The following is a 21,502-nucleotide window of genomic DNA, read 5'->3' on the forward strand; positions in this document are numbered from 1 at the left end:
GGCATAAAAATCAGTCTTAATATTCTGAATTTATGAAACTTAATTCTTTGGTGGTGTTTCTCCATAATCTCTTTTTGATGTGATTATTTTCCTTTGAGAGAGGAGTGAATGTGGACTACTGTTTAGTAGATTTGCTTTTGAGAAGTTTGTCCCAAACCATAGGTTTGTGTGCAGATGGGATGTGGGAGTCTCCTGAGAGCTCATGATTGACGCTTCTATGCTGCTTCGTGCAAACAGTACTTGATAGCGGGAACTTCTCTCCAACCGCGTTTTTGGCAGAGAGTTGTTGTGCTTGAACTCCGGGGGTATTGCTTGTTTGATCCACATGCTCTTTATGAATCTTATGTGCTGAATGCCCGAGATTAAATTGAGACATGTAGGTATGCTCAGTTTAATAAATGAAGGCATTCTTGCATCTTTGAAATTTCAAGACAGGACCTCTTTGCTGGCTGGAGCTATGTATGTGACTGTTCTGTAAGGCTGCCAGGTTTTGAGAAAATTCGTACTGAGAAATGGTGGTTTTATACTTAGTTTCTTGAAGGGTGTGGTTGAATTCGTACTGCTCAGTCTTCTCTCTCTTACATAGTTATTTCTTTTATGTGGATAAACATTATGTCTTGATTCTTTCCTAAAGTGGTGAAGAGTAGGTGTGTGGATTTACAAAAGAAAGAGGAATAAGAGATTCTTCTTGCCATACTTTTTCATTCACATTTAAATAGTTGAACTATTTAACCATGTTGCCTGTTGCTTTTAGAGATAGTTTAGCCGAAACTTTGAGAAAGAATTGTTTGCTTCTGGTGCTCTTGATGTGATGTCCATCATCTATAAACCTCAAAGTTGTGACCAGACAGAGACCTAAGGTCTTGGATGCCTTTTATGTTGGGTTGTTTTTTTTGTGAAACATAAGTGTGCTGGTCTAAAGTATCCCTTTTTTCCTGTGTTATTTCTCCTCCTCTTGGGATTAACAGGAAAACATTTATCAGCTATTTAGTACTAGAATTCTATCTTCTAATTTCTGTAAAAGGAGCATCTTAGATTCATTTAATTGCTGTAAGCATGTGATGTTTTTGTGAAACACTGAGGTAAGCACGTAAAAAGTTACTCTCTTCAGAGTCTTGATATGCTAGAAAGAAGGATTTCTACACAGAGTTCTAGGTACTTTTGAAAGCGTGGCAAGAATGTCAGTGTTTGTAAGTAAACTTTGCAGTTTCAAATAAAGTGGCAATGTGTTTAGAATTGGTGTTATAAAGGCTGCTTCCTGGGTGAACAGTGTTCCATAACCTTTAATTTCTTGCTATACATCAGTTTTTACATATTTTAGGGAATAAGCATTTGATTTTTAAATGACTGAATCTCAACTTTTCTTTTTGGGTTGGCATTTGTGTGCTTGGTATCACCTCTCAAACAGGTTATTTGCTCCGTTTTACGCGTTCCTAGCTAAATAGCATGGACGTACATGTTAGGGATGAGTACTGGCAAGTCTCTGCTAGGGATTTCTTGAGTATGTACAACTCTGGAAGCACACAGATGGCTTGCTTGCTCTCCTGTCCTAGGAACGGACACTACATAGACACCAGCATTCTTGCGGACAGAAACTGTTAACTTTTGAGTTATAATGGACTTGAAGAGAATGCTGTGAAGTGCAAATATATGTTATTAGAGTAGTGTATATATTATAATGGCTCATTTAGCAAAAGCCTCTGGCTTGCCTCAACCCTACATAGCTGTTGTTAAACTTTTATTTCTTTTCCCTGATATTTTAGACTTTTTAGCAGCTGTCATTAATTGTGCAGTTGAACAGTTTGAGTGCTAGTTGGAAACAGGTGGTGCATGCTCTAAATATCTTCAGATACAGACGATGGTCAACAATGTCACTGAAATTGTAGATATTCGTGTCAGCCTAGTTGATTTTGTTTTAGAAAAACTTTGATATTCTCTGCTGTGGAGAAGTATGTACAAAGCATTCTAAAATGAATTTAGGAGTAAAATGTTTGTGAAGCATCAAGTCATCAGAGATTGCTAAGCCTGTACAAAACCAGCATAGAATTTGCTGGCTTAATTGTAGAGGGTATGGATTAAACCGGCAGCAGAATGTCACGATTCTTAGATGAAAGACAGCTTTGTATGAAACATTTCGTTTAGTATTCTATGATTCCCACCCAGAATATTCCTATGTTTGCTGAATGTGGCATGTGTGTTAACTGAGAGATAAACTTGCATAACACAGTGAAGTCTTTTGCGAGCAAACACTTTGGGAAGGCTTAAACTTGAGGCAGGATCTCTTATTGTATACCTTATTTGGATAGTAAAAACATCCAGTTTGCAATAGCTTATCCCATGGTGTAGCATTAGTTTTGGTCTTAGGTCTGTTTGCAAATTGAACCTTGTAAACTTGCAGCTAGAAGTGCATAGTTTCAGGTGCACTGTAGTTGAAGGCTTTAGAGAAGAAGAATCAAATTCAGACAATTAATTTGGCCTCCTTAATTACATCTGTGGCTGAAACACTCTTAAAATTAAATCTTTTTAAAGTATTATTCATATCTCTGGACAATGTTGTACTGCTAATCTATTCAGTTGGGTAAAAGAGGGTTGATTCAAACCTTTCTCTTAAGCAAAATCCCTAGACCATTAAGCTAGCTAAAATCCATTTAGACATTTGGTTTTCATTAGTGTTGTAACTGAAACAAAAACATTTTAATGACTGATCCCAGAGTATTTTGAAGTTTGTGCAACTTTGCTGGGAAGGTATTTAAACTGTAGTATCAGTTGCAAGTTGGCCATAGGCCAGTTTTTCGAAGCTGTTTCAAAGCAAGATGTTGAGTTTCCAGCGCATTATGAAACAGGAAAACTTTGAGAGGGGAAGCAGTGGAAGGTAGTTACAGTAAAATTTGCACTGGTGAAATGAAATTATCTGCTAAAAGGAGATGGTGACAATATTCATGCTGTACTGCAGTTTGCTGCTTTGGTAAAGAGCTGTTTCAGTTATTTGAGAAGAGATACAATTTTGAGCTTTAATACTTCTGTTAATAAAGTGTCAACTACCCAAGGAATCAGTGTGCTTTTTAGATGAGTTTTTAGTGTCTTAAAATTGCACAAAATGGGATCCTGCTTCTAAGGGAAGGAACATACGTGTTGCTTACAAGATTTGATTTTAAAAATACTTTTGGGAAAAATGTTGGTTTTGGGAGAGGATGGCAGTGAAATCTGATAAAAATTAGTGTGTGGACTTGGTCTTTGACAAATAAAAGATAAGCTTTATTTTTTATATATATATATTTATTTCGGACAAGTAAAATCCATAGCTTTACATTCATGGGAGAAGCTAGAAACTGTTAAAGTGCTGTAAGATGAGGGTTACTTATGTGTCATGCTGTAGTCACAATAGTGTCTCGTGGAAAACCTGCTGAAGTTGTTGAAACATTCTGGGTGATCAGGGGTCAGTTGGGGAGCCAGGGACTGAATATTCAGGGCTTATCGTGTCCAGACTGGATTCTTGTGGTTGCTGCTTGCCCTGGGCACAAAGAGTGCCAATAGTGGTGTTTACCAGAGTAATCTTAGGTTTTGGTGGGGTGTTTTTATTTTATTTTTTCCTTATAGGTGATTTGCAGTTAAGTGACAATTAGAAAAGTACCAGATTGTTTCGTTTAGGCTATTAGAAATTGATAGTGGTTTGAGCTAGGGCAAGGTAGTGCTTCTAGCAAAAAAATAAATACTGCTTAGATGGAATTACTGAACTGTCTGTCTGAACAGGTGTGGATTTTGATGGGTTCGTCTTACTAAAGTGATTTAGCTGTAATTGATGTGAAAGTGTTCTTACAGAAATCCATCTGTCTTAAGGAAGAAACAGTGGGCTAAGAATTACTGAAAGTCTAGGTAGCTTCTGGGAGTTTCATCCTGATTTTGCAATTGATGTTTATACTTCACTTAATATATTCACCTTTTAGGAGGAATGTTCTTATGTAGAATGTGTATAGCCAAGCTGAACATAAGTAAATTAATGTTGTATCTTTTCCAACTGTCATGTTGTTGCGTGTCTGTTACTTCACTTTATCTCATGAACATATATACTTTTTTTCACTGGCTTTCTAAGGATTTTGTAACTTCCTTTAAGTTTTGAACAGAAATACAGCATTTTACAACATAAATTTTGCCCAAAGTAGTGAAGTGGTCCTTTTTTTTTTTTTTTTTTTTCCTGCAGACTGTGTTCAGTGCATGTTGTGGAAGTTTTATTTGAATGCCTGGATTAAAGGTTTTTACAAACATGAAATAATGCAAAGCTGCTGCTCTTCTGGGAAGAGTCTGAAAGGCAGTATGCCCTTCCTGTTCTCCCATATTCTGTCTCTGGGATGTTTCTTTTGTGGTTTCACTGTTGGGATGTTCTAGCTGAATTGTCCCATCTACTAAAGCTTATGGGGAATACCTGCAATTCTGAGACTGAGTTAAAGGGATGTCCCGTTTCTCACATGTGTGCAGGTGCTGAAAACATTGTGTACTTATACCTTAATTTTCTGTGAATGTAAATAATGGAATAGATGCAGATGCATGTTTACTTTGATACCTTTAGCTACAGGTTAGAAATCCAATAATATATTCACATTTATTTAAGTTCTTTTTGCTAGGCCATGTAATAGTTATCTGATCACAACATCTTAATAAAGATTTTTACTGTCTCCTGTGGTTAAACGAAAGGTATCTTGCCTGAGCTGAAGATTTTTGGTGGTACTAGTTGTGTGTTGTTCAACACATAAGAATTTGAATACTGAAGAACTGCATAGTTTGTCATAAGTGGGTGTAACTTCATTTTATGATCATGAAATGCTAGAAACTCGTATCATTGATACTGTGCTTTGAAACTGCTTCAGCCAGATTTAATTATTTTAATATCTTCCCCCATTCTAATAGTCATTAGAGGTTTTTAAAAATATATTTTAAATTATTAATTTTAGAACTTAATTTCTTGAGAGTATTTAGTTGAGACTTACTACCGTTTGGTAGCACCATAATCTTGATACTGGAAGTGAATATTAACTTCATGCTGGTACTAACACGAAAAGAAACATCAGATCTAGCCTAGGGCATGAAAAGGCTTATTAATAAGAGGAGAGCTGTCCAGTACCCCTTTGCTGTGCCAATTTATTCACTACTTTGTTTTAATATTCCGGTAGTTTCAGTAGAGGTGAGATAGAGATGGCAGAGGACTGAGCATTAATAGTAGTGAGCAGACTGAAAGAAGTTCTTGTTTGAACAATGCCTGTCAGAATGCTATGTATGTACAGGAGGAACAATGCTCTTGCAAGTGTAGAGGAGCAGAATAAGCAGGAAGAAAGAGTGCACCGTTAAAAAGATGGAGAAAAAGCAAGTTTAGGAAGAATGAAGAAAGTATATGGAATGTCTGGGGAGAAGCAGTAAGAGAAAATAAGACCTGTCCTCGATAGATAGAGGCACTTAAACATAGAAATGGCTGTGTTGAATTTGACTGTAATGTGGCTGCTTACTGTGTGATCACTGCTGTCAACTACTGCCAGAAGCTTCAGGGTCTGTGGAAAGAGCTGTGCTAGATAGTTGGGAGAATCTGTTTGCTGGGGCAGCCTCAACCTAATAGTTTAGGAGAGAGCTCATCATGGGTAAGTTTAGCTAGTTAAATGGTTAAGGACTTAGTCAGTGCTAGTCATCCAGGCTCCCTTTAGAATAAATGGAGAAACTGGCACTTTTAAAATGTAGCTTTCAAAGACAGTTTTAAGACAAATGTTTCGGCAAGCAGTTAAATGCTTCCTGTTCTGGGGGTGAAGTTGCATGCAGCAGCTAAGCCAGTGCGCTAGCCTTGTCTCTGCACCAGCTCTGGCATGTGTCAGGTCCACCTTTGAGATAGCTTGTCTTGCCAACCAGGGAGAAATATAAACTAGTATGAGGGGGTCTGGGCGAGGATGTTCCTCTGCGATCTTTGTCAATTGAGGCAGCTCAGTTCAGAGGCTGAAGAGCACCAGGGCTGGTGGGGCAAGGATGGGGCTGGAATCTTATTTTAAGCAATCTTACCACCTTAGAGAGGGTGAGGTTTGTGGTTTGAGCCAGAGACATGAAAAGCTTAACATCTTAAACATCAGATTATCTCTCATCCAATAGTCTTTCTGTCGGCATTAATAGTATGAGCATCTAAATGTTCTTGTCAACCATGAAAATCTGCAGTGCATGAAATCTTGCTGTATTCCATGTTAAGCGTCATGTGGCAGTGAATTCTAAAGGCTGATTTCAAAGATATCAAGGTGCCAAATTTATTTTTTTTATTGAATGTTCTCTTATCATGAGCAGACAATTTGCTTTACTTCTGTTGTAATTCTCTCCACTGTTGCGCTGCAACTGGGAACGATATTCTTTCTAATGAGACTCCTGAGCATGGAGCTCCAGTAAGAGCAAAACCATCTGGCTGTAATAAGGCTTTGCACTCCTTCTGCTCTGTGATTTCCACGTGCCAAGTGCTTGGTGGCTTCATCCAGCTGTGTCTTGCTCATAGGACATGAGGTGTGGGGATGAAAAGGAAGGTGCTGTATGCAAACACATGAGATGCAGGCAGCTGAGGGGGAAACAATGTAAGGTGGGAATACAAAATGCAAGTCCCATGGATGTGTGAGGCTTCTTAACTCTGAGATAATGAAGACAGAAATTCCCAATTCTGGCTAACTTCCCTGTGTGGTTGTTCTCCATAGTTCTTAGTATGGTGCACTCCTTTTCTTTGTAAGATAAATAATTTCTTCCATGTCTTTTGATAAAGATGGGGATTTTTTTCCCCTTGCCTTCTGGGAAAGCATTATAGTCAGAATGACAAGAGTATTGTTTTACGAGGGAGAGTGAGGCTGGAGGTTAGCTGGAAATTGTGTGATTGGGAATCAGTTTCTTCATGCTGACAGAGAAGTAAAATCAGGGGCTTCGAGAAAGATGTTGCAACACTGACAAGATCTTTCCTTTGAGAGAAGGACCTGAGGAATCAGTCAAGAACAACAGAGAAGGGGTCTCAGGTGGCAGTTGTATTTAAGATGCATTTTACCAGTACAGTAATTGGCTCTTTAAATAAGAGCTGATCAAATGAGCCATTAGTATCTCTAAAACCTGGAAGGAGAAGTTGAATGAATTAGATTTAAAAGGCAATTAAGTAAATGAGGATTCTTTTTACTGAATCTTTTTCATTAGTTTCATTATTTTCTTTTAATGATTGTCTTACCTGATCAGATGACTGGTACAAAATGGGTAGAACAATTGAATGATTTAAAATACAGTGCAGACTTAAGTCACCTACTGCAGAGGTGAAAACTTAATGAATGTCCTTGAGTGGGATGGAAGTTGGGTAGAAGCTATGGAGAATGAGGTACCGCAGTAGGGGAGGGTATGCCTTTAAGATTGTGTCAATGCCTAACTTAAACATTGATCATGTTTTGGAAGCAAAATAATTCCAGTGTATGATTCATGGAATTGTTGATTTGGTGGGTTTTTTCCTTCTGTTTCCTTCGTTGCTTGGATAAGTAATGACGTCTGGAGGTGACTGTAGGAACACTTACTTGAAATTTCAAGTTAAACCTTTTTTTCATTTGATGAAAGGAAAAATACAGCTGTCTGGGTGAAGATACTGGCATGGTTTCTCTATAGGAATGGAAAAATGTATGGAGTTTTTCAGTGACAGAATGCGGAGTAAAACTTGGAAATGAAACTCACATGTATGTGCTTTCCTGCTTCCCATGTTCAGATTACCCAGTTAACATCTTTAAAGGGATAGTGACTGAATAGCAGGCTAGAAATATTTACCTTCTACATTTCCAAGCAAAGCAATACAATAGTACCTAAAGATTAGAGAAATCTTTTTCTCTCGCTGGTCTCGCAGCTTACGGCACTCGGCAGCTCTTTGAGTAGCAGGTTTTGGTTTGTGGCTTTCTTGCTGTTTGAATCCCAGTCCAGTGAAAGGGTAAGAGGCAGCGGGCACCAATTAAAATAGAAGAAATTCCATTTAAACGTAAGAAAAAAATCCCTTTTACTGTGAGGATGATTAACTACTGGAACAGATTGCCTAGAGAGACTGACTGTACCCATCTGTGTTGATAAACTATGTGTTCTTTGTGTATACCATGGCAGTTTTAATCATTTAATTGCAAAGCAGTACTATGGTAGGGGAAACAGTGTCCAACACTAACCACTTACACAAATTTACTTGCTTTATAGTAATGCAAAAATTGCAGTTCTTGGAAATATAAGTTGGATTATAAGAGGCATAGTTTGTTTGAAAATGAGAAAAGTTGGCTATGTGGTTGTAGAATTGATGTTGTAGAGGTAGGGGCTCTGCCATATGTGAGACTTAGCTTAAAAATATATTACAGACTCCAAATGTGAAACTTCACTTAAACAGTAGAAAAAAAACTTTCATGGTCATGAACTTATGGCTCAACTTCTAGGGAAAATGTTCCCTGTAGAGTTGTCCCTCTTGAGGCAGTCATACGCTTTTCTCTGCAGAATCAGCTATTTTGTTGGGTTTGAAGCTTGATAAATCCGTTATCTTGTGGATTGATTCAGTGCAATCATTCCTATGTTTCAGTCACAGGAATGTACATACCTACAGTTGTGTATAGAGCAGTGTATAATATTGTAGCTAGTTTCTGCAAGAAAAATGACTTCATGATCTACAGAAAGCAGCAATGCCTTTTCTAATTGTAAATAAGTATGCTTCAGTACCATTGCTAATGGTTCCTCGTAACTTGATAAATGAGTGTGTAATTTCTGTACTGATTTACATGGAATTTCTTTTACTGTAGGTGGAACCTGTCGAAAACCATGCAAACCAAACTGACCTGTCTCTAAAATCCTCAAGAAAAAGGACTTCTGGCTCATCTTCTGGAGCAAGGAGATTTAGTTTTCTTTTTCTTATTGAACATTCACTTTCAACATGATTAACCTGAGACATTAAGCAGAGATTAAGTTAAAATTTCTTAAGCATTCTTGGTCCATGGAAAGTAGAGCAAATCATCAGACTGTGAAATAGCTATCGGTCTGCCTTGAAGTTTTAAGCTGGGAGTGGGAGTGCTGGAATGCCAGATTTCTGTCTCCACCCTAACATTTCTGTTGCTTTTCCAGACTTTGTACTGCACTTTTTCAAAGAAAGGTCATGAGTAGGAACGTAGTCCTCTGCTGTTCCTGAGTGCTCAAAAGTCCTCTACGAGGGGAGAGTGAGTGGAGTGATAAACTACTTTCGTTCTTTCCATTACCTCATCCTTCCACCCGTATGTTTTTTCAGCATAAGCCAATGTTGCAGACACTACTCCTTTTGCCTCCTCTTACAGTGACCTGATGGGCAAACTGCATGTTTTAAAGGTTTAGTGCAAGAGGCCTTGGTTTTGCTCGTGCTGTGCTGTGAAATGAAAGTGTGCACTTAGTGTTGCTGCTCAGCTTAACAACTGCGGAAGAAAGTGGTATTTGTATTAGTCTTTTAATTTCTCACATCCGTCTTTTCATCGCTTGTTATGGGGCGGGGGGAGGATGTCAAACTGCCTCCCTACTTGCATTTACTTTCTACCCCATCCACCTTTGCTGCAGTCCATAAGAGCATGTCCTGCCTGGGGAATCGAGCAGAGTTCCTCAAATGCGCTTCAGCTCTGTGAGATACTTAGTGGCAACAGCTGCTTCCATCTGCGTACATGCACAGGAAGGGACCTTCAGCTGCACAGGCAGCGTGCTCTTTTTGTTGTGCCATGCATAATGCTAGCACATGTTCTCAGTTTGCAAATCTACCGAATATGGCCTATTTTTTCTGAAGCTCATTGAGTAAAATATAACTGAAAAAGAGTGTATGTATTTGTATTTTCAAAGCAAACAAAACCAAAAAACCACCCTGAATCTTGTTGTGGTAATTTGAAGACCTGACCTATTTGGTCATCTATCAAAATTGCTTTCTGTTGTAAAAGGTATATTATTTTTCTTCACGTGTATTACATTCTACAAGTAAAGTATTGCCTTCTGTCTAGGTCTTCAGAGAAGGAGCCAGAGCTTTTGGCGTGTACTCCCAGTTCTGACAGTGTACCTAGAATCTATTTGCAACTGGCTGACATCTCAGGCGAAGTTTCAATTCACTGGCTGTGCACCTCAGTCCACAAAATGTATTTTCAATGCAAATGTACCTGTTTGGGTATTGAGATACGGACAGTATAAGTTCAGAATTGAAGATTTGTTCATTAAAAAACCCCAAAACAACAAAGTGAAAAGTGATAAAGACAAGTGAATTTCCCCTTTTTCTTCTAAAAATCTGGATCTTGTGTAATAGCTGCAATTCCTTTTTGCCAGAATAGTGGTCAGTTGCCCTACTGCTTGTTAGCTACTGTTTTGCAACATCAGCTGACTTGAAGCCCAGCAGCCAATTCTTTTCTTTGATACTGTGATAAAACACTTGTTTCAAACACTTGTTTCACTTGTGCTTGCAGACTGAAAGGAAATAAGGGGCTAAGTCCCACTTCTGCACAGGACAAACAGGATAAAATTAATACACTGTCAGCTTAGCTTTTGTGGAGAGGAGTTTTGACTTGGAAATCTTTTGAAGGAGTCATTGAGCATGAAGGAAGAGTTTATTAGGAATAATCAATGTTCAAGGCAATCCAGGCAATGTAATATATATATGGCACAGAGCAGTGTCTTCCCTTGATTGTCTGCAAAAGCTTGGAGTTTGAAAGTAGAAAATTAGCAGACAGAAGAAAGAAGCTGAGATGTTGGCACACATCATCTATCAACAAAAGTTGTATCAGGTATGACATGAGCTGGAGGAGGGACATTAGACACACACTTCTGAATTCGAACAGGATGAGTTCAGGTGCGGTACTACTTAAGGTCAGGTAGAGAGAAGACAAACTGGATTTGCAGTACCATGCAGTCTGTGCTGAAAGATTAGGAACCATGGCATAACTAATGTTTCAAACCATTCTAATTATGCTGAGGTATTTGGAGCCAACAGCTAAGTTCTGCTGCTTGCAAAGAGATGTTTGAATATGGGCATAAATAATGTTAACTGAAAAAAATTAGAAGCAGACCTGCTCAAATATTTGGTCAGTCTGTTGTGTTTCTTGTAGAGTACAGATTTTTTAAAAAGTCTGTGTTTTATTCAAATGCTGTTTGAAGTACTGACTTTCCCCTTCTGCAGTTCTGTATGTTTCAGTGATCAGTATAGACACGTCTCCCTTTGAAGTGGTCTATACTTAATTACCTTGTTGAAATTCCAAGCAGAGCTCCACTTAGAAATTTACACTGAGATTCCTTCCTGCCCTTGTGAGGCTAATCGGTTCAGACTGTTTATTTTCAATCCAGATACTACAACTGCTTTTTAACTCTTTTCCAAACTTTAAGAAAAATTGGATTTTGTAGAAAATATAATTTAGAAAGTGTTAAGTGGCATGATATTCTGATGTGAATAATAGGAAACTTTGTTCTGATCTCTCTTAAGTATCCTTTGCGGAGATGTGATCTTGGCCCATCAGCACAGATAGTTTGTACTAGTTAATTTTCCACCTCAAGTAAAGAACATGCAAAGAGATCATATTCCTGACATAAATCATGTTTTAAGAGTATTAGAAATCTGCCATTGGGTTGCACACAAATATTTACCTTTTGATTATTCAAATTTTACAGATTTGATTACACCTTAGGTACCGAGTAAGATACTTTATATTCATGTAGTAGGAAAGATCAGCATGATGTTTACAGTTCCTCAAACTGCTTATTCATGTAGCTTTCTGCACCCAGCCCAAAATGTGTAGTAGAGGCCTTGATTGGAATATGCTTGGGAGTCTTCTGACCTAGTGGTAATCTTCAAGGTATGCTGAAGTAACTTCAGGCCATTCTTGAAGGCAAGTCTGCTCCCTTCGCATCACTCCTGAGGATTCTAGTGAGTAAAAGCTTTTTGCTGTGGAGAAATGAGATTTCTATTTAAAAAAAAAAAAAAAATCATGATGGTTTACTGCGATGGAAATAGGCTCCTGTGTGCCTAGAAATTCTTGACTTGTTGAGACAGTCACTTCTGAAATTAAGCCATCTATTCAATTTACATGAGCAGTGAAAAAGCTGTCTGATAACTTTTTTCTTAGTGGATACTATCTGAATGTGACTATCAACTATCATGTTAGAGAACTTAATTTCTTACTCCTAATCTCTAAGCTGTATAGTTACTTTTTGAACCATTCTGCGTGCAGTATATTTAGTGTTTTGGCATCTTAGAAGTTCTTGAGCTTTGTTTTCAGGTTAAAAAGCCATTTAAAATTTCCCTTATTTTTAATACTCAGGATTATAAATACTTAAATAGCTACTTGTTGATAATCACTCTGTTTTGTTGGTAAATGTCTAAACTGAAATACAGAGGGTAGATGCTGTGCTCTTTAATTTTGTTTTTTATGAGACTGAAATATTAAATCCATACCAGTTACCCTTTGGAGAAAATGAGAACATGACGATAATTACTACTAATCTTGTTATGTAAAAATTGCATCTTGGTCTAAAAGTCCCAAGTTAAACATAGTTCTGAGAAGAAGTCATCATCCAGGAAATATAGAAGTTAGATTTTTTTTTTTTTAGTTGTGAGAGTTACCAGTGAAGCAGCACCAAAGGAAAAAAACCTGTGTTAACTTGTTTGATAGAAGGATTTGCAGAGAAATTTTAAGGACTTGTGCAGATACTGGGCTAGTAGGAGTTGGACTCCCTGGATAACAGTAAGATGAAGTTAACGCTTGTAGCTCTGTGATTGGCTTGAAAATAGTAAAAAAGTATGGGACTTCTCTGTTGAGACTCCGTTGACATGACTGGTTTGGTTGAATAACCAGCAAAGTATGTGAAAAGAATGATTACAACCCTAAACTCTCCTCCTTTCAGAGAAAAGTTAGGCCATTTCTAGGCACCCAGGTAGTAACTCCTCAAATACAATTCAAGTCTACAAAAAACCCTGTAAGAAAGCTAATGGATGCCTCCAGATGCTACCAGCCATAAGGCTTTCAGGAAAGGTAAATGTCTGTTTCTACCTTACACTGCGGTGATGGCAGTCCCAGTAGCTCCAGGACAGATACCTGCTTTTCATAGTCTAAAAACTTTTTGTTTGTTTTTAAAGATTGACAGGTGAGGAAATTGATGTGACTGTCGCTTCCAGGTAATGGGAATTATCCTTGCATCTTACCCCTTTAAGTGACTTCTCCAATACAGTGGTTTTCTTTTGTAAGCTACATGACATATGAAGCAGACAAGCAGTTGGTTATCCCTGCTGTCATCGATATCACTAGCCAGTGTACATCTGTCCCATTAGTTAACTCGTAAAGCGATATCCAGATTAAGAACGTCGGTACTGAACGGTTGTCAGAAGTTGAAGGTAGCTGAAAGCAGCAATGTTCTGCAGGCAGGCAAGCTGCTGTTGTCAGCCTGTTCAGATGGCAAATTCAATTCATGTTGCAGATGATGGAGAGAACGTGTTACAAATGGAAGAATGGGGCCAGGAGCTGCTGTTAGGAGTGGGCTGAAATGAATGAGTTGATTCCGAGGCAGGACATGCAGCTTTCCTAGCTGGGTGGGGTAGCAGTACAGGGGAAGTGCCAGATAACTTTGTTAGTACATTTTTTGGGACAAAGTATGTAGATAACTGGTAACTTGACTTATCAAAATTAACACGTGCCCATGTTTCTCTGTTCTGAGAGTTTATTAAAAGCCATGTTTCTGCCCCGCTTCCCCAAACAATGAGTTTTATGAGGGGAAGGGGAGGGAGAATCTGCCCTGAAAAGGAATTTCTAAAACTTCTCTTAAGCTTTTCCTGTGCAAAAAGCATAATCAGTCAAGAGCAGACAAAAGTTCACTCCAACACAAACAAGATGCTGAACTTGGATGCAGAATGTTGCATGTGACAGCAGTCTTTACAAAACATGCATGCAAACAGTGAATCAGCAGTGCCGAGATAGCAGACAACAGCAGTGTCATGAGATTTCTTAAAACTTCATGTCATACAATAATATTTATGTCTTGGAATGTCTCTCTGCTTTAAGGCTACTTCTAATGTGTGAAAAACATGCACAGGTTTGCACATGTAAATGGTCAGTAAGTTTGCCATGTTAACCCTTCTCAGGGTAGTGAATTTCCATGTTCAGCAGTTGAGACTAACAACCTTGTTCCATATTCAGACTTAGCTTTCCATTTTGGAAGCTAAGTATATGCATATTTGCATGTATCTCTGTGCTACCTCCGTCTCCTGATGTGCTGGATTTGTTTGGCATTTAACTTTTCAAGTAAAACAGACAGAACTGGCTAAAGCCTTTTAATTTTTCTGCTTGCTTGGAATCCATTTTAGATTGCCTGGGATGTGGGAATGGAAGTCAAATATTGCAAAACATTCTTCCAAGCTGTGACAGTGAATGCCTGCTGATCTTAAGTCTCCAACGACCTTCCACAATCGTTCCACAAATACAGTGATTTCTCTCAAATTGGTAACAAAGTTAAGTCAACTTCTTACCTGTGACAGGCTGCTTTGGGGATTTTTGCTTCTTTTTGGCTTTTCCTTTTAGGGAGGGAAGCAAGTTTTGGGTGTTTTATTTGTGTTATTCCCAGCCCATATCTTGGCCAGATCTTTGGGTTCCAACGTGATGATGGTGTGATGGTGGTGTTCGGTCTGTCTGCTCTCCTGTGTTACTCTGGTTCCTAGGCCGTTACTCTGGTTCCTAGGCCGATTTACCCTCTTCAAGTCCTTTCATTTTCTTTTCAGAACACTTGTCCAAAAGGCCGGAAAGAAAGGATTTACTTTCAAATGCGTAATACTTTGAAATGCACGCTTCCAGCAATGCTGGGTGTTTGACTGAGCCCTTCACATTAAGGGCAAGTTGAGGTCCTGCTTTGTCATGTGTATTTTTGGTTTTATTTGTCTGATCTCTGACTGGTTCTTGTGGCCGTGTTGAGAGGCTATCCTGTAGCTGGCCTACCAATTCTGGTTTGTCTCCTGCTAGCCTCCCATCACAAATTCACTGCAGATGTCTGAGCTGCTGGCTGGCAAGCCACGTTTTTGACGCTGAAGAGTGATATCCAGCTTGATGCCTGTTTTGTTCTGCATAGATAGTAATGTGGGGATCTTCATTGCACTAGGTGCTCGGAATATGAGATACTTGTGTACAAGTAGTGGCAGCAGTTGGGCTAATACTCTCTAAGTGCCTAAACATAGTGTAGAGAAGACATGCCTGTAGCTAAAACCCTATGGTTCCTTCTTTGACAAGAATCTGTTTGCAGCATTGCCTCCATTCTGTTCTGTTGATATTTAGGATTTTTCATGTATTGAAACAGCAGTGCTCAACTCGACTACGGAACTCTCATTGTTTGGATTGTTTCTACCTGCCTGAGACTATTGCTTTAAAAAATATTTTAAAAAGGAACATTTTCTATGGCACTTAAAGGCAATGTTCTGTTTGATTGTCACAAATAATTAAGGTAACTTGCTTATATTATCGGTAATAATATTGGTATATAAGTTTTGATATTTATTTCTTCAGTGGTGAATACACTTTTATAAAGATATTTTAGAACTGTATACTGAAAAACTGCTAAGGGCTTATCTGCTTCATTTTTTCCTAACTTTGCTGTTGGAAATGCAAATGTGCAGATACCCCAATTGCATTCCAGCACAGCCTACTAGCAGGCAAGAGGATTTCCGCTTCAGCGCTGCAGTTCATTAAAGACTTGTAAACAGAAATGCTGCAAAAGTGTACTGTGGGCATGTGACGAGAGATTTCTGATAACCTTAAGGCTGCCTCCCAAATGATCTTATTAATTCTGTGAGTAATCCGGGGAAAATCAGTAGGGTTTCTTTGACTTTTGCCCTCCGACATTGCAGTTTTTACAGCTTGGAGCAGCTATTAGTAACAATAGCTCTTGAAGTGTAATTTAAAAAACCCCAGGAAATGTGTTCCTGTTTTTCTTTCTGATGCAGTTACAACTGACAACTCCTCTTCCTTTAGCCCCTAATTCAGTGTGCCGCTGTTCCTGGAAACCTGTTTGGAATGTTATAATGAAGTTTTTCACTTGCCTGAAGTACATCAAATGTAACACTTGAGCCTGGTTTCCAGCAGAGACTTCATTCGGCCTGCAGTCAGCTGTTTCTCATGAGTCACACTGTTGGCTGGGTAAGGAAGGACAGGGTTGCTTTGTGCAGGCTCTGGGAAGTTCATGGTTTTAATTCTACTGTATTGGGAAGGCTGCTGTTACAGTTATCAGCTCATCCGTGTTCAAGGTAACTAATCCAGGACCAGAAAGTGACATCTTTTCTAGCTGTTAGTGACAATGAAAGCACTGATTAAAATTTAGATTGTAGGAAATCTGGACATAGGAAGTGTTGTGTTTTGTGGTAAATGAATGGAAGAGAAGTGCAATAAGTATTTGTATCTTTTCTTGTGAACATGTTCTCTTTTGTTATCTAGCTTGAAGTTTATTTTTTTTTCAGTTTCCCTTTGAGAATTATTTTCAGTATCACTAAAATCTTCTGTTGAAGAGTAACACAGAGCTATTTCAAATTTCTTTTCTCCTTATGCAGCACCTTTCAGAGTGGCATCGTCCTGCCTAGAACTGGGCTACCTCTTTCCAGGTCCCTTTTCTCCTTCTGTTCCATTTTGCCTCCACTCTCCAGAGTTGGCTTCGTACAGTCTGCATTGGAGAGGGCAAGACTCCTGAGAATGTCAGACATTAACTGTTTTGAAAGGCCTATATCTGTGGCCTGTTGTCTGGCTGTTACTTACAATATATCCAGAAATGTTAACTATATATATGTGTGTGTGTTTATGTGTGTGTATATATATAAAAATAAACATTTCCCATTTTAAGACTGTTCCTTACTATGCAAATTAACCTTGGCTGTTCTTTAAAACTATTGCTTTTTGAAACTGCTTTGCCAGCTTAAGGTCAGCATGCTTACCTTGCTATTCAGTGTCAGTAACATATTTCTTTGACGCATATCCACATAACTTTGATACTATTACAGTTTTCCGGTTTAGCCGGCTGCCTTGTCTCTCTGCTTTTAAAGTCAGATTTGGTTAAAGTATACCCTTTTAAACCAGATAAATGGGAAAGTACATAATTTGATACAGCAAAGATTCTTAGAAAGTTTGATCCAGTCTTCACTAGTATTTAATCTTTGGTTGCTGCAGTTAGGAGATTATGAAAAGTTCAGATTTTTTAAACTCTTTAAAATTTTCTGATAATTATTAGTTTTGAAGCCAGCAGCTGTGTAACTTGATTCCTCAAACAGGTAGGTAATATTATCGTAATTAAACTTACCTTTGGAAATCTTTTCAGTTGTTCAGTATCTCTCTTAAGCCTAATAATACCAAAATCACATTATAACCCTGAAAATCATAATATTCATAATAGCTGGTTAGTATTTTCATTATCATTTCAAATCCAGTAGTGCTATTGGGAAGCATGTTTTTTCTCTGGATAGCTTTGATAAGAAAAGCTACCTTCTATAGCTGCTCATGAACTAGATAAATTCAGAGGCCCCTCCACAAGAAAGACATTGAGGTGCTGGAGCAGGCCCAGAGCAGGGCAACGAAGCTGGTGAAGGGCCTGGAGAACAGGTCTTATGAGGAGCAGCTGAGGGAACTGGGGTTGTTTAGTCTGGAGAAGGGGAGGCTGAGGGGAGACCTTATTGGTCTCCACAACTACCTGAAAGGGGGTTGTAGTGAGGTGAGGGTCGATCTCTTCCAAGTAACAAGCGAGAGGACAAGAGGAAATGGCCTCAAGTTGCAACAGAGGAGGTTTAGATTGAACATTAGGAGAAAATTCTTTACTGAAAGAGGGATTGAAGACTGGAATAGGCTGCCCAGGGAAGTGGTGGCGTCACCATCCCTGGAGGTGTTCAGAAAATGTGTAGATGTGGCACTTTGGGACATGGTTTAGTGGGCATGGTGGTGTTGGGTTGGACTTGATTATGTTAGAGGTCTTTTCCAACCTAATGATTCTATGATTTTTTTTTTTCCTGACTGAAAGATGGCAATAATGTCTTAATTTCTGGTTTCAGGCAAAGGGAAATACAAGTTAACCAATGTGTTGTGTTTACACCGCAGGACCAGGCCATAGTAAACACATCACTCTATTACATATAGTATGGCTGTTGATGGTGTTTAGGCTTGTTCTCCTTTTTGCTTCTCATTTTTTCTGGTTAAAAGAATGTAAGGCTAATCTTATAAAATAGTTACTTCAACATGTTTCTACCAATATTTAAGAATTTCCAAGCTATAGTTGGTAACATACAACACACCTTGCCTTACCTGCTTTGTGAACCAGATTCATGATACTTGCAGAGTTTAGATAATCAGAGGAGACAGAGCATTTAAAATGTTTCATGTTTATCAGTCATTTTGAAATCTAGTACTCTTCAACTGATCACAGATCCCATTGCAGGTGGGTTGGGTAATGTGCCTTTATCCCTTCAGTAAGCCTATAGGGCAGGCTTCTGACTATTCAGCTGAGTTTTAGATGGTAGAGGTAAAGAATTGTTCTTTTTAAAATTTTTTTCCTTATGGCTTCTAAAGCTGCTTTTATAAATATAAAAAAAAGTGTAAGAAAAGTAGATGCCTACACTTTGTCAGTATCTGCTGTTATTTTTAAAGTTCTGTTTTCAAGGATTTAAAGTTCTAGCACTGGTTTTCAGTATTTTCTTTTATAAAGATAGGGGCTTTGGGGATAAATAGCTAGTGTTTGTTTAGTGGTCTTTTGATAGTTTAAAGTAGTTGACTGACTTGATCTGGAAGTGGTGAAATGTAGCTGTGTTGTAACTTACCAGTTGAGTAAGAATCATTTAGAAAGGATTTTCTGAAATATTTTCTTGATAAAGTCAATCTGTAAAAACAAAATAATTTTAATGACAACTTTGAATATTACAGCTTCTTACCAATATCATGAACAACATTTCTGATTTTGTCTTCCAACTGTTTCCCTTGGGAGGATAGATAACTTTTGAAATAATCTTAGCCTAAATTGGAGAACTTGAGAGATGTCTCATCGATGAGCTTTATGGTGCCTGACTCTAAAGTGTTGCAGAAGGTGCAAATGCGATGCAGGTCACTGCAATGATTAGAAAGTGAAACTGGTTAATGGAGTCTGTAGAATCTGTATGCCCACAGAAACTTCTTGGTTATGTGTTAAAACTGTCCTGCACATCTAAACTTCTTGCAATGATAAATAGTGTTTGTGCAGATAAGTATTCTACACAGTAAGACTGACTGCAGGCCACATGGAGAGATTTCTCCTTTTCCTATCTAGACTGCTGCTTCTAGAAATTAATTTTCTGAGGTTTTGGTTCTGATGATTTAGAAGACTTTGTGATTAGGAAAATTCAAGAACAGAGGACATAAATATGAAAATAGAAGCAGGAGATGAGAAAGAAGCAAAGGTCCATATAAAAGAAAGAGATATGGTGCTGTATCTGTAGCATAAGGAGACGTGATTATTGATAGGCTGGCAGAGCTGTGCGAAATGGGTTTGGTAGTAACAACCATACCTTTGAAGTATTTTTTTCTGGCTTTGTGGAAATTGTGACTTGTTCATAATTATTTTGCTGCCTTAGACTGAAAAGCAGATTTTAACAGCCTCTGCTTTCTTTCCTCTCTTCTGATTTGCTGGTCTAGTATCCTGAGTTGGATACTGAGCAACTGTATCTCCCCACTGTGCAGAAAACTGATTTTATTTTAAGTTTCATTATATTCCTCTGTCAATTACTACATACACACTTGTACAGATTCTTAAGGAATTCTGGAATATGTGGGGGAGGATGATCTCATTTAGATTCTTATCCCCAAGTTTTCAGCAGCCATAAGGGGGGAAGGGAAATCCAACTTTATCAGATGGAATATACACACAAAGAAATGTTTGCTTTGATAACAAAAGAGGCTCAGTGCTCAAAAAGATTTTCTGGAAGGATTTTCTTCTCGTTAGAGTGCGTAATTTGACAACTTCAAAATAAAGAGTATCATATAGTGATACTTTCAATCACAGCTTCAGCTAAGATTGCATGATCAATGGCTTTAGCAGGTTTTAATTAGCCTTCTGTCTGTTCTATTGCAACAGAAGGAATAAATGCCTTAGCAACAGATTTCTGTTAAGCAGGAGAATTTAACTCTGTGTGTGCTTACAAAAAGAAGAATAGGAAAACTGCTTTTGTCTCAGATAACGCCATAGTATCTTCTATGTTTACATCTCTTTTAAATTTACTGTAGCTTGACTTGTTAGCCTATGGGTTTGATTTAATAAATAAATAGGATATGGAGCATTTCTTTTGTAGATGACTCTGCTGAATGCATGTGATGCCAGCAAAGACCAAGCTGGTTTCCCCCTTTGGTAGCAGTGGCTAAGCTGTCCTTGTGGAGACTCCAAAATATTCATTAGCCATAAAACTGGCACTTATTTTCCTTTTTCATGTTGTTTAATGCTTGCATTTTGTTTATCTTTCCTTAGGTTTTTTTTTGATTAAGCTTTTACTTTTTCTGAATCCTTATCTATAATGACAGTTTAATTTTTTGGAAGATAAATTGAAGTGATGTATGCAGTAAAATAACTTTTCAGCAGCTTAGTGCTAAATGTTTTCAGATATAGATGCGAGGTAATCACATCTACATTTTTATGAAAAACGTAAGTCTACAGTTCTCTAAGGAATGTTTATAATACCTTTAGTGTTTATCATTGTACATGAGGAAGGTATACATAATCCCTCTGTGTTAGAAAGACCCTTCAATTTAAATTTATTAAAGATTACTTTACCCTGTCATGAACAAAGTGTCCCCTAAATCCAGTTCCCTCCCATGAAAGCGTGAGAATTTCTCCACTACTTGGGGTCTGTGCAAATCATCTGCACTACAAAAGAACCCCAGCTCCTTCCATTTTAGGAATCTGGGAAGGGTAAATATTTAGAAGTGCTGGCATAACAATAGCAGAAGTAGAAGGAAATTAAAGTTTGGGATCCAGTGCTGAGACACATTTGGCTTAAACTGTGGGTGGAAAAAAGAAAAGCTTTTTAGTAAATTGGTGAAAGGTCACGATTTTCACTTTTGGATTAAGGAATAAGAATAAACCACCCAATTTCACAGACAAGAAGTCTCAGTTTTGAAAAGGTAGCCTCTTTAGTTCTTATTCAGGATTTTGCTTTTTCTGTCAGACCGGAGTATGTTGTTGAGTTACTTTCCGACAGGTCATAAGAACTAATATTTCACTGAGCAAAGACTAGCACTGTGAAGTGAACAAGTCTTTTTATGGAAGACTGCTGCTGGTGTGAGAACTTTTGAATGTAAAGTTTAGAGGCTGTAGGTTGAACGAAGATATGAGGTAGAGTGAAAATAAGACCACAGCATAGAAATTTATTTCATTATAGAAACTCTTGTGTTTAGGTTGCAAAGTATTTTGCGCTATAAAAGATTTTTTTGTAGAATCACTTAGAGAATTTCCAGCATCTGTTGTTTGCAACAGCTGTAAGATACTGAGCAGAAAGAGTTGT

General features: G+C 38.1%; 1 protein-coding gene across 1 annotated transcript in view; it reads left to right on the plus strand.

Moving 5' to 3' along the window:
- The window catches only part of DISP1 (dispatched RND transporter family member 1), a 94,737-nt gene that overhangs the window by 14,980 nt on the left and 58,255 nt on the right, over window positions 1-21,502 (plus strand). The window contains exon 2 of the mRNA XM_086460640.1: window positions 21,396-21,403. Within this exon, the coding sequence (XP_086316766.1) occupies window positions 21,396-21,403 (8 nt within the window). The remainder of the gene's footprint in view (window positions 1-21,395; window positions 21,404-21,502) is intronic.

The sequence above is a fragment of the Leptosomus discolor genome, chromosome 2, assembly GCF_034619465.1.
Source record: "Leptosomus discolor isolate bLepDis1 chromosome 2, bLepDis1.hap2, whole genome shotgun sequence".
Taxonomy (NCBI): Eukaryota; Metazoa; Chordata; class Aves; order Leptosomiformes; family Leptosomidae; genus Leptosomus; species Leptosomus discolor.